The sequence below is a fragment of the Grus americana genome, unplaced genomic scaffold (genome assembly GCF_028858705.1).
Source record: "Grus americana isolate bGruAme1 unplaced genomic scaffold, bGruAme1.mat H_87, whole genome shotgun sequence".
In the NCBI taxonomy this organism is placed as follows: Eukaryota; Metazoa; Chordata; class Aves; order Gruiformes; family Gruidae; genus Grus; species Grus americana.
Window position 1 is genome coordinate 1 of NW_026561412.1, and position 14,169 is coordinate 14,169.

Below are 14,169 nucleotides of genomic sequence, written 5' to 3' on the forward strand. Positions count from 1 at the left end.
AGCGAGTTTCTGGTTGCGTTCTCAGTTTTGGCTGCGGCTGTGGTATTCTTGGGGAAGTGTGTTGGTGGGGCGGCCGTGCTTGGGAGGGAGGGATGGGCGGTCGGTGGCGGTGCTTTGCTGGTGGTGTGTTGGGGTTGGGTTGGCTGTAGTGTTGAGTAGAGGGAAGCGAAAGCGCTGGCTGGGGCAGAGCCCTCGGGGGCAGCTGTGCCGGGGAGGGGTGTCAGGGTTTCCTGTTGCTGCCTCTGTTGTGGGGCTGAAGTTTCCCTTCCGGCCAAGTGTCTCTTTCCGTCTGTCGTGCCCTGGTGTTGGTTGTGGTCTGTTTTCCTTTTGCTTGTGGCTCGCCTTTGCTTTCATCTTAGCTGGTCTTTTTCTGTTGGTGCTGGAAGGTTGTGATGTCACTTGGCAGAGCCCGGGAGCCCTTATCCTGGAGCGAGGGCCTGGGGTGGCGGCGGCGGCTTGCGAGGAGGTGGCTCTGGGTGTGGGCACGTGAGCATTGGATGTGTTGCTGGGTGGAGCTGCCCCGGCTCCGGTGTTTGGAGGCGGTGAGGTTGGGGAAGAAAGGCAGGAGGAAAGGCTTCAGGAAAAGGAGGAGGGAAGAGGGGAGAGTTCTGCTCCTCCTGCTGCCGGGGCTGTTGCCGGCAGCGCCGCGTTGGGTCCCTGGCTGCGGTGCCAGTCGTGTGCCCCCGTAGCAGGGGTCTCGTTGTGTTTTCTCTGCCTCCTTGCCCGCCGAGGTGTCTGGAGAGCACAGAAGACAACGTGGCCCGTAAGCGAAGGGTCTAGCGTTTGGGACGGCCTGAGCCCCTGCGCCCCTAGAGGGAGGGGTGTCCAGGAGTCCTCTGGAGGTGGATCTGAGCCAGCTGATGGAGTTGTCGAAGGCCAGGGGGAGGAGGAGGTGGAGGTGTCAGTGGCTGAGGTTTTCAGGCCCCTTGCCAGAGCAAGCATGGCGTTCTGCTTGCCTGAGAGGCGCTGGCCCACGTGCTCGGTAAGCTTTTGGAGCAGGGGAAACGCGTGTGCGCTGGTGGTGGTGGCGGCGGCGGCGGCAAGGCGGTGGCAAGCTGGGAGCCACGGTCTTGCCAGGCAAGGCTGTGTCGGTGGATGCTGTGCTTGGGATGGTGGCAGAGCGCGCGGTGATTCGGCGTACCGAGGTGCCGTCGCTGCAGGAGGTAGGCTGATGTCGGAGGTGCGTGGCTGGAGCTTGCGTGCGTTGCCCTGGACTAGAATAGGTGGTGCGGCAAGGTGTTTTCGAGCAGCGCAACGGGAGAGTTGTCGTGACGAACGCCCGAAGCGTCAAGAGCAGCGGACCTCGGCCCAATCCAAGCGATCTCTGGCGTGCCTCTCCTTCGTAGAAGCATCGAGCGGTTTTTGGGTTGGGAGCGACCTTTAAAGGTCGCCTGGTCCACCCTGCCAGCAATGAGCATGGATATCTTCAACTCGATGGGGTTGCTCAGAGCCCCGTCCCACCCGACCTTGAATGTTTCTGGGGCTGGGGCATCGACCACCTCGTGGTTGGGGGGTGGGGGGGGGGCAACCTGTGCCGGCGCTTCGCCAGCCTCATGGTAAAACGTGTCTTCCTTCTCTCTGTTGCGAATCTCCCCCCGTTTTAGTTTAAACCCCTGAGCCCTTGTCCTATCGCTAGAGGCCCTGCTAAAAAGTCTGTCCCCATCTTTCTTGCGAGCCCCCCGTAAGTAGGGAAAGGCCGCCAGAAGGTGTCCCCGGCGCCTTCTCTTGTGCAGGCTGAAGAAGGCCAAGTCTCTCAGCCGGTCCTCGTCGGAGAGGTGTTCCACCCCTCTGACGGTGTTTGTGGCCCTGCTCTGGACCCGCTCCAACAGGCCCGTGTCTCCCTGGTACTGAGGGCTGGGGAGCTGCTGATCATCGGTCGGTCTGAAGCGGGGATGGGAGGTGGAAGATGCTGAGGAGACAAGGGCCGACGAGGTGCTTCTGAGGACGGTGGTTAAACCCTGGGAGAGGTTTTCCAGAGCGGTGGAGGACAGTGCCTCCTTGGGGAGGAGGCGCCCGAGAGAAGAGCGGGCACGGGCCGTGGCGAGCCCCTGTTTGGAGCGAGTAGGGGTTGAGTGGAGGTCGCTTCCCCCCACCCCAAAGGCTGGTTGGCGTGCTTCTGAGACGAGAGGCGCTGTTGAGCTTTTTGCCAGAGGCCTTTATTTTCTGTCGAATAAATAGGTGAATAAATAGATCGACGCCATTGTCAAAATAAATAGGCCGAGTTCCATAATAAATAGGGGAGCAGTCAGGGGAGGCTCAGGGTGCAGGGCCGTTCTGTCAGGGGCTCCTGCCCCTGGGCGAGGGGAGGAGGCGGGAGGACAGAGGTGGGGAGGGATTGGGTGGCGGTCCAGAAGCGGTGGTGGGGGTGCGTGGGGCCGTTGGGCTAACTGCGCGTGTCGCGGGTGAGGCGGTGGAGGTGTTGTAAGCAGGCGCGAGCTTCAAGGCGGACGTGGTCCCAGGCGCAGGCGCTGTGGTTGTGGGCGTGGAGGAGGTCGTGGATGCGGCTGAAGTACTTGTCGATGCTGAGCAGCCGGTTGCGGGGCCCTTGCCTTTTGAAGCGCGTCCCGTTGGCTGGCAGGCATTGCTGGAGCTGCTGGATGTGGTGGTGGAGGTTGTTGAGGAGTAGGTGGCGTGCCTGGGCGTCCCAGTGGCGGGGGGTGCTGTGGCTGCTGAGGGTGTCGAAGAGGTGCTGGAGGATGTGGAGGGCGGTGGCGGCGCCTTGGTTCGTGTGGTTGTCGTGGAGGAGGGTGTCGGGGAAGGATGGCGGCTGCTGGTGGTGGCAGGGCTGTGGCGGGCTGGGAGCCATGGCCTGGAGGAGGTTGAGGCTGTCCCAGGTGAGGGTGGCGTGGCGTGGCCGCAGGTGGTGGCAGGCGAGGGCGGTGGCGAGAGCCGTCAGGAGGAGCAGGAGCGCCGGGGCGCCGTGCCGCGGGCAGGGCTGTGGGGTTGCGTGCGCAGCCATGGTGGGGCTGTGTGCGCTGCGTGGGTGGTGCTGGGCGGGAGCCTGGTCGGGCTTGGTGGCGGTGCGGGTGGGCGCTGTGCTTGGGGTGCTGCTAGGTGGCCGGCTTTATGCGGTGCCGCGGCTTTCCCTTCCTCGCTTTCCGATTGCAGCGAGTTTCTGGTTGCGTTCTCAGTTTTGGCTGGCGGCTGTGGTATTCTTGGGGAAGTGTGTTGGTGGGGCGGCCGTGCTTGGGGAGGGAGGGATGGCGGTCGGTGGCGGTGCTTTGCTGGTGGTGTGTTGGGGTTGGGTTGGCTGTAGTGGTTGAGTAGGGGATGCGAAAGCGCTGGCTGGGGCAGAGCCCTCGGGGGGCAGCTGTGCCGGGGAGGGGTGTCAGGGTTTCCCTGTTGCTGCCTCTGTTGTGGGGCTGAAGTTTCCCTTCCTGGCCAAGTGTCTCTTTCCGTCTGTCGTGCCCTGGTGTTGGTTGTGGTCTGTTTTCCTTTTGCTTGTGGCTCGCCTTTGCTTTCATCTTAGCTGGTCTTTTCTGTTGGTGCTGGGAAGGGTTGTGATGTCACTTGGCAGAGCCCGGGGAGCCCTTATCCTGGAGCGAGGGCCTGGGGGTGGCGGCGGCGGCTTGCGAGGAGGTGGCTCTGGGTGTGGGCACGTGAGCATTGGATGTGTTGCTGGGTGGAGCTGCCCCGTCTCCGGTGTTTGGAGGCGGTGAGGTTGGGGAAGAAAGGCAGGAGGAAAGGCTTCAGGAAAAGGAGGAGGGAAGAGGGGAGAGTTTTGCTCCTCCTGCTGCCGGGGCTGTTGCCGGCAGCGCCGCGTTGGGTCCCTGGCTGCGGTGCCAGTCGTGTGCCCCCGTAGCAGGGGTCTCGTTGTGTTTTCTCTGCCTCCTTGCCCGCCGAGGTGTCTGGAGAGCACAGAAGACAACGTGGCCCGTAAGCGAAGGGTCTAGCGTTTGGGACGGCCTGAGCCCCTGCGCCCCTAGAGGGAGGGGTGTCCAGGAGTCCTCTGGAGGTGGATCTGAGCCAGCTGATGGAGTTGTCGAAGGCCAGGGGGAGGAGGAGGTGGAGGTGTCAGTGGCTGAGGTTTTCAGGCCCCTTGCCAGAGCAAGCATGGCGTTCTGCTTGCCTGAGAGGCGCTGGCCCACGTGCTCGGTAAGCTTTTGGAGCAGGGGAAACGCGTGTGCGCTGGTGGTGGTGGTGGCGGCGGCGGCAAGGCGGTGGCAAGCTGGGAGCCACGGTCTTGCCAGGCAAGGCTGTGTCGGTGGATGCTGTGCTTGGGATGGTGGCAGAGCGCGCGGTGATTCGGCGTACCGAGGTGCCGTCGCTGCAGGAGGTAGGCTGATGTCGGAGGTGCGTGGCTGGAGCTTGCGTGCGTTGCCCTGGACTAGAATAGGTGGTGCGGCAAGGTGTTTTCGAGCAGCGCAACGGGAGAGTTGTCGTGACGAACGCCCGAAGCGTCAAGAGCAGCGGACCTCGGCCCAATCCAAGCGATCTCTGGCGTGCCTCTCCTTCGTAGAAGCATCGAGCGGTTTTTGGGTTGGGAGCGACCTTTAAAGGTCGCCTGGTCCACCCTGCCAGCAATGAGCATGGATATCTTCAACTCGATGGGGTTGCTCAGAGCCCCGTCCCACCCGACCTTGAATGTTTCTGGGGCTGGGGCATCGACCACCTCGTGGTTGGGGGGTGGGGGGTGGGCAACCTGTGCCGGCGCTTCGCCAGCCTCATGGTAAAACGTGTCTTCCTTCTCTCTGTTGCGAATCTCCCCCCCGTTTTAGTTTAAACCCCTGAGCCCTTGTCCTATCGCTAGAGGCCCTGCTAAAAAGTCTGTCCCCATCTTTCTTGCGAGCCCCCCCGTAAGTAGGGAAAGGCCGCCAGAAGGTGTCCCCGGCGCCTTCTCTTGTGCAGGCTGAAGAAGGCCAAGTCTCTCAGCCGGTCCTCGTCGGAGAGGTGTTCCACCCCTCTGACGGTGTTTGTGGCCCTGCTCTGGACCCGCTCCAACAGGCCCGTGTCTCCCTGGTACTGAGGGCTGGGGAGCTGCTGATCATCGGTCGGTCTGAAGCGGGGATGGGAGGTGGAAGATGCTGAGGAGACAAGGGCCGACGAGGTGCTTCTGAGGACGGTGGTTAAACCCTGGGAGAGGTTTTCCAGAGCGGTGGAGGACAGTGCCTCCTTGGGGAGGAGGCGCCCGAGAGAAGAGCGGGCACGGGCCGTGGCGAGCCCCTGTTTGGAGCGAGTAGGGGTTGAGTGGAGGTCGCTTCCCCCCACCCCAAAGGCTGGTTGGCGTGCTTCTGAGACGAGAGGCGCTGTTGAGCTTTTTGCCAGAGGCCTTTATTTTCTGTCGAATAAATAGGTGAATAAATAGATCGACGCCATTGTCAAAATAAATAGGCCGAGTTCCATAATAAATAGGGGAGCAGTCAGGGAGGCTCAGGGTGCAGGGCCGTTCTGTCAGGGGCTCCTGCCCCTGGGCGAGGGGAGGAGGCGGGAGGACAGAGGTGGGGAGGGATTGGGTGGCGGTCCAGAAGCGGTGGTGGGGGTGCGTGGGGCCGTTGGGCTAACTGCGCGTGTCGCGGGTGAGGCGGTGGAGGTGTTGTAAGCAGGCGCGAGCTTCAAGGCGGACGTGGTCCCAGGCGCAGGCGCTGTGGTTGTGGGCGTGGAGGAGGTCGTGGATGCGGCTGAAGTACTTGTCGATGCTGAGCAGCCGGTTGCGGGGCCCTTGCCTTTTGAAGCGCGTCCCGTTGGCTGGCAGGCATTGCTGGAGCTGCTGGATGTGGTGGTGGAGGTTGTTGAGGAGTAGGTGGCGTGCCTGGGCGTCCCAGTGGCGGGGGGTGCTGTGGCTGCTGAGGGTGTCGAAGAGGTGCTGGAGGATGTGGAGGGCGGTGGCGGCGCCTTGGTTCGTGTGGTTGTCGTGGAGGAGGGTGTCGGGGAAGGATGGCGGCTGCTGGTGGTGGCAGGGCTGTGGCGGGCTGGGAGCCATGGCCTGGAGGAGGTTGAGGCTGTCCCAGGTGAGGGTGGCGTGGCGTGGCCGCAGGTGGTGGCAGGCGAGGGCGGTGGCGAGAGCCGTCAGGAGGAGCAGGAGCGCCGGGGCGCCGTGCCGCGGGCAGGGCTGTGGGGTTGCGTGCGCAGCCATGGTGGGGCTGTGTGCGCTGCGTGGGTGGTGCTGGGCGGGAGCCTGGTCGGGCTTGGTGGCGGTGCGGGTGGGCGCTGTGCTTGGGGTGCTGCTAGGTGGCCGGCTTTATGCGGTGCCGCGGCTTTCCCTTCCTCGCTTTCCGATTGCAGCGAGTTTCTGGTTGCGTTCTCAGTTTTGGCTGGCGGCTGTGGTATTCTTGGGGAAGTGTGTTGGTGGGGCGGCCGTGCTTGGGGAGGGAGGGATGGCGGTCGGTGGCGGTGCTTTGCTGGTGGTGTGTTGGGGTTGGGTTGGCTGTAGTGGTTGAGTAGGGGATGCGAAAGCGCTGGCTGGGGCAGAGCCCTCGGGGGCAGCTGTGCCGGGGAGGGGTGTCAGGGTTTCCCTGTTGCTGCCTCTGTTGTGGGGCTGAAGTTTCCCTTCCTGGCCAAGTGTCTCTTTCCGTCTGTCGTGCCCTGGTGTTGGTTGTGGTCTGTTTTCCTTTTGCTTGTGGCTCGCCTTTGCTTTCATCTTAGCTGGTCTTTTCTGTTGGTGCTGGGAAGGGTTGTGATGTCACTTGGCAGAGCCCGGGGAGCCCTTATCCTGGAGCGAGGGCCTGGGGGTGGCGGCGGCGGCTTGCGAGGAGGTGGCTCTGGGTGTGGGCACGTGAGCATTGGATGTGTTGCTGGGTGGAGCTGCCCCGGCTCCGGTGTTTGGAGGCGGTGAGGTTGGGGAAGAAAGGCAGGAGGAAAGGCTTCAGGAAAAGGAGGAGGGAAGAGGGGAGAGTTCTGCTCCTCCTGCTGCCGGGGCTGTTGCCGGCAGCGCCGCGTTGGGTCCCTGGCTGCGGTGCCAGTCGTGTGCCCCCGTAGCAGGGGTCTCGTTGTGTTTTCTCTGCCTCCTTGCCCGCCGAGGTGTCTGGAGAGCACAGAAGACAACGTGGCCCGTAAGCGAAGGGTCTAGCGTTTGGGACGGCCTGAGCCCCTGCGCCCCTAGAGGGAGGGGTGTCCAGGAGTCCTCTGGAGGTGGATCTGAGCCAGCTGATGGAGTTGTCGAAGGCCAGGGGGAGGAGGAGGTGGAGGTGTCAGTGGCTGAGGTTTTCAGGCCCCTTGCCAGAGCAAGCATGGCGTTCTGCTTGCCTGAGAGGCGCTGGCCCACGTGCTCGGTAAGCTTTTGGAGCAGGGGAAACGCGTGTGCGCTGGTGGTGGTGGTGGCGGCGGCGGCAAGGCGGTGGCAAGCTGGGAGCCACGGTCTTGCCAGGCAAGGCTGTGTCGGTGGATGCTGTGCTTGGGATGGTGGCAGAGCGCGCGGTGATTCGGCGTACCGAGGTGCCGTCGCTGCAGGAGGTAGGCTGATGTCGGAGGTGCGTGGCTGGAGCTTGCGTGCGTTGCCCTGGACTAGAATAGGTGGTGCGGCAAGGTGTTTTCGAGCAGCGCAACGGGAGAGTTGTCGTGACGAACGCCCGAAGCGTCAAGAGCAGCGGACCTCGGCCCAATCCAAGCGATCTCTGGCGTGCCTCTCCTTCGTAGAAGCATCGAGCGGTTTTTGGGTTGGGAGCGACCTTTAAAGGTCGCCTGGTCCACCCTGCCAGCAATGAGCATGGATATCTTCAACTCGATGGGGTTGCTCAGAGCCCCGTCCCACCCGACCTTGAATGTTTCTGGGGCTGGGGCATCGACCACCTCGTGGTTGGGGGGGTGGGGGGTGGGCAACCTGTGCCGGCGCTTCGCCAGCCTCATGGTAAAACGTGTCTTCCTTCTCTCTGTTGCGAATCTCCCCCCGTTTTAGTTTAAACCCCTGAGCCCTTGTCCTATCGCTAGAGGCCCTGCTAAAAAGTCTGTCCCCATCTTTCTTGCGAGCCCCCCGTAAGTAGGGAAAGGCCGCCAGAAGGTGTCCCCGGCGCCTTCTCTTGTGCAGGCTGAAGAAGGCCAAGTCTCTCAGCCGGTCCTCGTCGGAGAGGTGTTCCACCCCTCTGACGGTGTTTGTGGCCCTGCTCTGGACCCGCTCCAACAGGCCCGTGTCTCCCTGGTACTGAGGGCTGGGGAGCTGCTGATCATCGGTCGGTCTGAAGCGGGGATGGGAGGTGGAAGATGCTGAGGAGACAAGGGCCGACGAGGTGCTTCTGAGGACGGTGGTTAAACCCTGGGAGAGGTTTTCCAGAGCGGTGGAGGACAGTGCCTCCTTGGGGAGGAGGCGCCCGAGAGAAGAGCGGGCACGGGCCGTGGCGAGCCCCTGTTTGGAGCGAGTAGGGGTTGAGTGGAGGTCGCTTCCCCCCACCCCAAAGGCTGGTTGGCGTGCTTCTGAGACGAGAGGCGCTGTTGAGCTTTTTGCCAGAGGCCTTTATTTTCTGTCGAATAAATAGGTGAATAAATAGATCGACGCCATTGTCAAAATAAATAGGCCGAGTTCCGTAATAAATAGGGGAGCAGTCAGGGGAGGCTCAGGGTGCAGGGCCGTTCTGTCAGGGGCTCCTGCCCCTGGGCGAGGGGAGGAGGCGGGAGGACAGAGGTGGGGAGGGATTGGGTGGCGGTCCAGAAGCGGTGGTGGGGGGTGCGTGGGGCCGTTGGGCTAACTGCGCGTGTCGCGGGTGAGGCGGTGGAGGTGTTGTAAGCAGGCGCGAGCTTCAAGGCGGACGTGGTCCCAGGCGCAGGCGCTGTGGTTGTGGGCGTGGAGGAGGTCGTGGATGCGGCTGAAGTACTTGTCGATGCTGAGCAGCCGGTTGCGGGGCCCTTGCCTTTTGAAGCGCGTCCCGTTGGCTGGCAGGCATTGCTGGAGCTGCTGGATGTGGTGGTGGAGGTTGTTGAGGAGTAGGTGGCGTGCCTGGGCGTCCCAGTGGCGGGGGGTGCTGTGGCTGCTGAGGGTGTCGAAGAGGTGCTGGAGGATGTGGAGGGCGGTGGCGGCGCCTTGGTTCGTGTGGTTGTCGTGGAGGAGGGTGTCGGGGAAGGATGGCGGCTGCTGGTGGTGGCAGGGCTGTGGCGGGCTGGGAGCCATGGCCTGGAGGAGGTTGAGGCTGTCCCAGGTGAGGGTGGCGTGGCGTGGCCGCAGGTGGTGGCAGGCGAGGGCGGTGGCGAGAGCCGTCAGGAGGAGCAGGAGCGCCGGGGCGCCGTGCCGCGGGCAGGGCTGTGGGGTTGCGTGCGCAGCCATGGTGGGGCTGTGTGCGCTGCGTGGGTGGTGCTGGGCGGGAGCCTGGTCGGGCTTGGTGGCGGTGCGGGTGGGCGCTGTGCTTGGGGTGCTGCTAGGTGGCCGGCTTTATGCGGTGCCGCGGCTTTCCCTTCCTCGCTTTCCGATTGCAGCGAGTTTCTGGTTGCGTTCTCAGTTTTGGCTGGCGGCTGTGGTATTCTTGGGGAAGTGTGTTGGTGGGGCGGCCGTGCTTGGGGAGGGAGGGATGGCGGTCGGTGGCGGTGCTTTGCTGGTGGTGTGTTGGGGTTGGGTTGGCTGTAGTGGTTGAGTAGGGGATGCGAAAGCGCTGGCTGGGGCAGAGCCCTCGGGGGCAGCTGTGCCGGGGAGGGGTGTCAGGGTTTCCCTGTTGCTGCCTCTGTTGTGGGGCTGAAGTTTCCCTTCCTGGCCAAGTGTCTCTTTCCGTCTGTCGTGCCCTGGTGTTGGTTGTGGTCTGTTTTCCTTTTGCTTGTGGCTCGCCTTTGCTTTCATCTTAGCTGGTCTTTTCTGTTGGTGCTGGGAAGGGTTGTGATGTCACTTGGCAGAGCCCGGGGAGCCCTTATCCTGGAGCGAGGGCCTGGGGGGTGGCGGCGGCGGCTTGCGAGGAGGTGGCTCTGGGTGTGGGCACGTGAGCATTGGATGTGTTGCTGGGTGGAGCTGCCCCGGCTCCGGTGTTTGGAGGCGGTGAGGTTGGGGAAGAAAGGCAGGAGGAAAGGCTTCAGGAAAAGGAGGAGGGAAGAGGGGAGAGTTCTGCTCCTCCTGCTGCCGGGGCTGTTGCCGGCAGCGCCGCGTTGGGTCCCTGGCTGCGGTGCCAGTCGTGTGCCCCCGTAGCAGGGGTCTCGTTGTGTTTTCTCTGCCTCCTTGCCCGCCGAGGTGTCTGGAGAGCACAGAAGACAACGTGGCCCGTAAGCGAAGGGTCTAGCGTTTGGGACGGCCTGAGCCCCTGCGCCCCTAGAGGGAGGGGTGTCCAGGAGTCCTCTGGAGGTGGATCTGAGCCAGCTGATGGAGTTGTCGAAGGCCAGGGGGAGGAGGAGGTGGAGGTGTCAGTGGCTGAGGTTTTCAGGCCCCTTGCCAGAGCAAGCATGGCGTTCTGCTTGCCTGAGAGGCGCTGGCCCACGTGCTCGGTAAGCTTTTGGAGCAGGGGAAACGCGTGTGCGCTGGTGGTGGTGGTGGCGGCGGCGGCAAGGCGGTGGCAAGCTGGGAGCCACGGTCTTGCCAGGCAAGGCTGTGTCGGTGGATGCTGTGCTTGGGATGGTGGCAGAGTGCGCGGTGATTCGGCGTACCGAGGTGCCGTCGCTGCAGGAGGTAGGCTGATGTCGGAGGTGCGTGGCTGGAGCTTGCGTGCGTTGCCCTGGACTAGAATAGGTGGTGCGGCAAGGTGTTTTCGAGCAGCGCAACGGGAGAGTTGTCGTGACGAACGCCCGAAGCGTCAAGAGCAGCGGACCTCGGCCCAATCCAAGCGATCTCTGGCGTGCCTCTCCTTCGTAGAAGCATCGAGCGGTTTTTGGGTTGGGAGCGACCTTTAAAGGTCGCCTGGTCCACCCTGCCAGCAATGAGCATGGATATCTTCAACTCGATGGGGTTGCTCAGAGCCCCGTCCCACCCGACCTTGATTGTTTCTGGGGCTGGGGCATCGACCACCTCGTGGTTGGGGGGGGGGGGGTGGGCAACCTGTGCCGGCGCTTCGCCAGCCTCATGGTAAAACGTGTCTTCCTTCTCTCTGTTGCGAATCTCCCCCCGTTTTAGTTTAAACCCCTGAGCCCTTGTCCTATCGCTAGAGGCCCTGCTAAAAAGTCTGTCCCCATCTTTCTTGCGAGCCCCCCGTAAGTAGGGAAAGGCCGCCAGAAGGTGTCCCCGGCGCCTTCTCTTGTGCAGGCTGAAGAAGGCCAAGTCTCTCAGCCGGTCCTCGTCGGAGAGGTGTTCCACCCCTCTGACGGTGTTTGTGGCCCTGCTCTGGACCCGCTCCAACAGGCCCGTGTCTCCCTGGTACTGAGGGCTGGGGAGCTGCTGATCATCGGTCGGTCTGAAGCGGGGATGGGAGGTGGAAGATGCTGAGGAGACAAGGGCCGACGAGGTGCTTCTGAGGACGGTGGTTAAACCCTGGGAGAGGTTTTCCAGAGCGGTGGAGGACAGTGCCTCCTTGGGGAGGAGGCGCCCGAGAGAAGAGCGGGCACGGGCCGTGGCGAGCCCCTGTTTGGAGCGAGTAGGGGTTGAGTGGAGGTCGCTTCCCCCCACCCCAAAGGCTGGTTGGCGTGCTTCTGAGACGAGAGGCGCTGTTGAGCTTTTTGCCAGAGGCCTTTATTTTCTGTCGAATAAATAGGTGAATAAATAGATCGACGCCATTGTCAAAATAAATAGGCCGAGTTCCATAATAAATAGGGGAGCAGTCAGGGGAGGCTCAGGGTGCAGGGCCGTTCTGTCAGGGGCTCCTGCCCCTGGGCGAGGGGAGGAGGCGGGAGGACAGAGGTGGGGAGGGATTGGGTGGCGGTCCAGAAGCGGTGGTGGGGGTGCGTGGGGCCGTTGGGCTAACTGCGCGTGTCGCGGGTGAGGCGGTGGAGGTGTTGTAAGCAGGCGCGAGCTTCAAGGCGGACGTGGTCCCAGGCGCAGGCGCTGTGGTTGTGGGCGTGGAGGAGGTCGTGGATGCGGCTGAAGTACTTGTCGATGCTGAGCAGCCGGTTGCGGGGCCCTTGCCTTTTGAAGCGCGTCCCGTTGGCTGGCAGGCATTGCTGGAGCTGCTGGATGTGGTGGTGGAGGTTGTTGAGGAGTAGGTGGCGTGCCTGGGCGTCCCAGTGGCGGGGGGTGCTGTGGCTGCTGAGGGTGTCGAAGAGGTGCTGGAGGATGTGGAGGGCGGTGGCGGCGCCTTGGTTCGTGTGGTTGTCGTGGAGGAGGGTGTCGGGGAAGGATGGCGGCTGCTGGTGGTGGCAGGGCTGTGGCGGGCTGGGAGCCATGGCCTGGAGGAGGTTGAGGCTGTCCCAGGTGAGGGTGGCGTGGCGTGGCCGCAGGTGGTGGCAGGCGAGGGCGGTGGCGAGAGCCGTCAGGAGGAGCAGGAGCGCCGGGGCGCCGTGCCGCGGGCAGGGCTGTGGGGTTGCGTGCGCAGCCATGGTGGGGCTGTGTGCGCTGCGTGGGTGGTGCTGGGCGGGAGCCTGGTCGGGCTTGGTGGCGGTGCGGGTGGGCGCTGTGCTTGGGGTGCTGCTAGGTGGCCGGCTTTATGCGGTGCCGCGGCTTTCCCTTCCTCGCTTTCCGATTGCAGCGAGTTTCTGGTTGCGTTCTCAGTTTTGGCTGGCGGCTGTGGTATTCTTGGGGAAGTGTGTTGGTGGGGCGGCCGTGCTTGGGGAGGGAGGGATGGCGGTCGGTGGCGGTGCTTTGCTGGTGGTGTGTTGGGGTTGGGTTGGCTGTAGTGGTTGAGTAGGGGATGCGAAAGCGCTGGCTGGGGCAGAGCCCTCGGGGGCAGCTGTGCCGGGGAGGGGTGTCAGGGTTTCCCTGTTGCTGCCTCTGTTGTGGGGCTGAAGTTTCCCTTCCTGGCCAAGTGTCTCTTTCCGTCTGTCGTGCCCTGGTGTTGGTTGTGGTCTGTTTTCCTTTTGCTTGTGGCTCGCCTTTGCTTTCATCTTAGCTGGTCTTTTCTGTTGGTGCTGGGAAGGGTTGTGATGTCACTTGGCAGAGCCCGGGGAGCCCTTATCCTGGAGCGAGGGCCTGGGGGTGGCGGCGGCGGCTTGCGAGGAGGTGGCTCTGGGTGTGGGCACGTGAGCATTGGATGTGTTGCTGGGTGGAGCTGCCCCGGCTCCGGTGTTTGGAGGCGGTGAGGTTGGGGAAGAAAGGCAGGAGGAAAGGCTTCAGGAAAAGGAGGAGGGAAGAGGGGAGAGTTCTGCTCCTCCTGCTGCCGGGGCTGTTGCCGGCAGCGCCGCGTTGGGTCCCTGGCTGCGGTGCCAGTCGTGTGCCCCCCGTAGCAGGGGTCTCGTTGTGTTTTCTCTGCCTCCTTGCCCGCCGAGGTGTCTGGAGAGCACAGAAGACAACGTGGCCCGTAAGCGAAGGGTCTAGCGTTTGGGACGGCCTGAGCCCCTGCGCCCCTAGAGGGAGGGGTGTCCAGGAGTCCTCTGGAGGTGGATCTGAGCCAGCTGATGGAGTTGTCGAAGGCCAGGGGGAGGAGGAGGTGGAGGTGTCAGTGGCTGAGGTTTTCAGGCCCCTTGCCAGAGCAAGCATGGCGTTCTGCTTGCCTGAGAGGCGCTGGCCCACGTGCTCGGTAAGCTTTTGGAGCAGGGGAAACGCGTGTGCGCTGGTGGTGGTGGTGGCGGCGGCGGCAAGGCGGTGGCAAGCTGGGAGCCACGGTCTTGCCAGGCAAGGCTGTGTCGGTGGATGCTGTGCTTGGGATGGTGGCAGAGCGCGCGGTGATTCGGCGTACCGAGGTGCCGTCGCTGCAGGAGGTAGGCTGATGTCGGAGGTGCGTGGCTGGAGCTTGCGTGCGTTGCCCTGGACTAGAATAGGTGGTGCGGCAAGGTGTTTTCGAGCAGCGCAACGGGAGAGTTGTCGTGACGAACGCCCGAAGCGTCAAGAGCAGCGGACCTCGGCCCAATCCAAGCGATCTCTGGCGTGCCTCTCCTTCGTAGAAGCATCGAGCGGTTTTTGGGTTGGGAGCGACCTTTAAAGGTCGCCTGGTCCACCCTGCCAGCAATGAGCATGGATATCTTCAACTCGATGGGGTTGCTCAGAGCCCCGTCCCACCCGACCTTGAATGTTTCTGGGGCTGGGGCATCGACCACCTCGTGGTTGGGGGGTGGGGGGTGGGCAACCTGTGCCGGCGCTTCGCCAGCCTCATGGTAAAACGTGTCTTCCTTCTCTCTGTTGCGAATCTCCCCCCGTTTTAGTTTAAACCCCTGAGCCCTTGTCCTATCGCTAGAGGCCCTGCTAAAAAGTCTGTCCCCATCTTTCTTGCGAGCCCCCCGTAAGTAGGGAAAGGCCGCCAGAAGGTGTCCCCG

At 63.3% G+C, this 14,169-nt stretch overlaps 4 protein-coding genes across 4 annotated transcripts; all 4 read right to left on the reverse strand.

Moving 5' to 3' along the window:
* Positions 1-2,383: 2,383 nt before the first annotated feature.
* LOC129200395 (interferon-like) lies at positions 2,384-2,959 on the reverse strand. Its single transcript, XM_054811746.1, has one exon. The coding sequence runs from the start codon at positions 2,957-2,959 to the stop codon at positions 2,384-2,386; it is 576 nt and encodes a 191-aa protein (XP_054667721.1).
* Positions 2,960-5,497: 2,538 nt separating this feature from the next.
* LOC129200390 (interferon-like) lies at positions 5,498-6,073 on the reverse strand. The gene has a single exon (XM_054811740.1). It carries the CDS (start codon positions 6,071-6,073, stop codon positions 5,498-5,500), a length of 576 nt encoding a protein of 191 aa, XP_054667715.1.
* Positions 6,074-8,611: 2,538 nt separating this feature from the next.
* Positions 8,612-9,187, reverse strand: LOC129200396 (interferon-like). Its single transcript, XM_054811747.1, has one exon. It carries the CDS (start codon positions 9,185-9,187, stop codon positions 8,612-8,614), a length of 576 nt encoding a protein of 191 aa, XP_054667722.1.
* A 2,537-nt stretch (positions 9,188-11,724) lies between these two features.
* LOC129200393 (interferon-like) lies at positions 11,725-12,300 on the reverse strand. The gene has a single exon (XM_054811744.1). It carries the CDS (start codon positions 12,298-12,300, stop codon positions 11,725-11,727), a length of 576 nt encoding a protein of 191 aa, XP_054667719.1.
* Between the last annotated feature and the right edge of the window lie 1,869 nt (positions 12,301-14,169).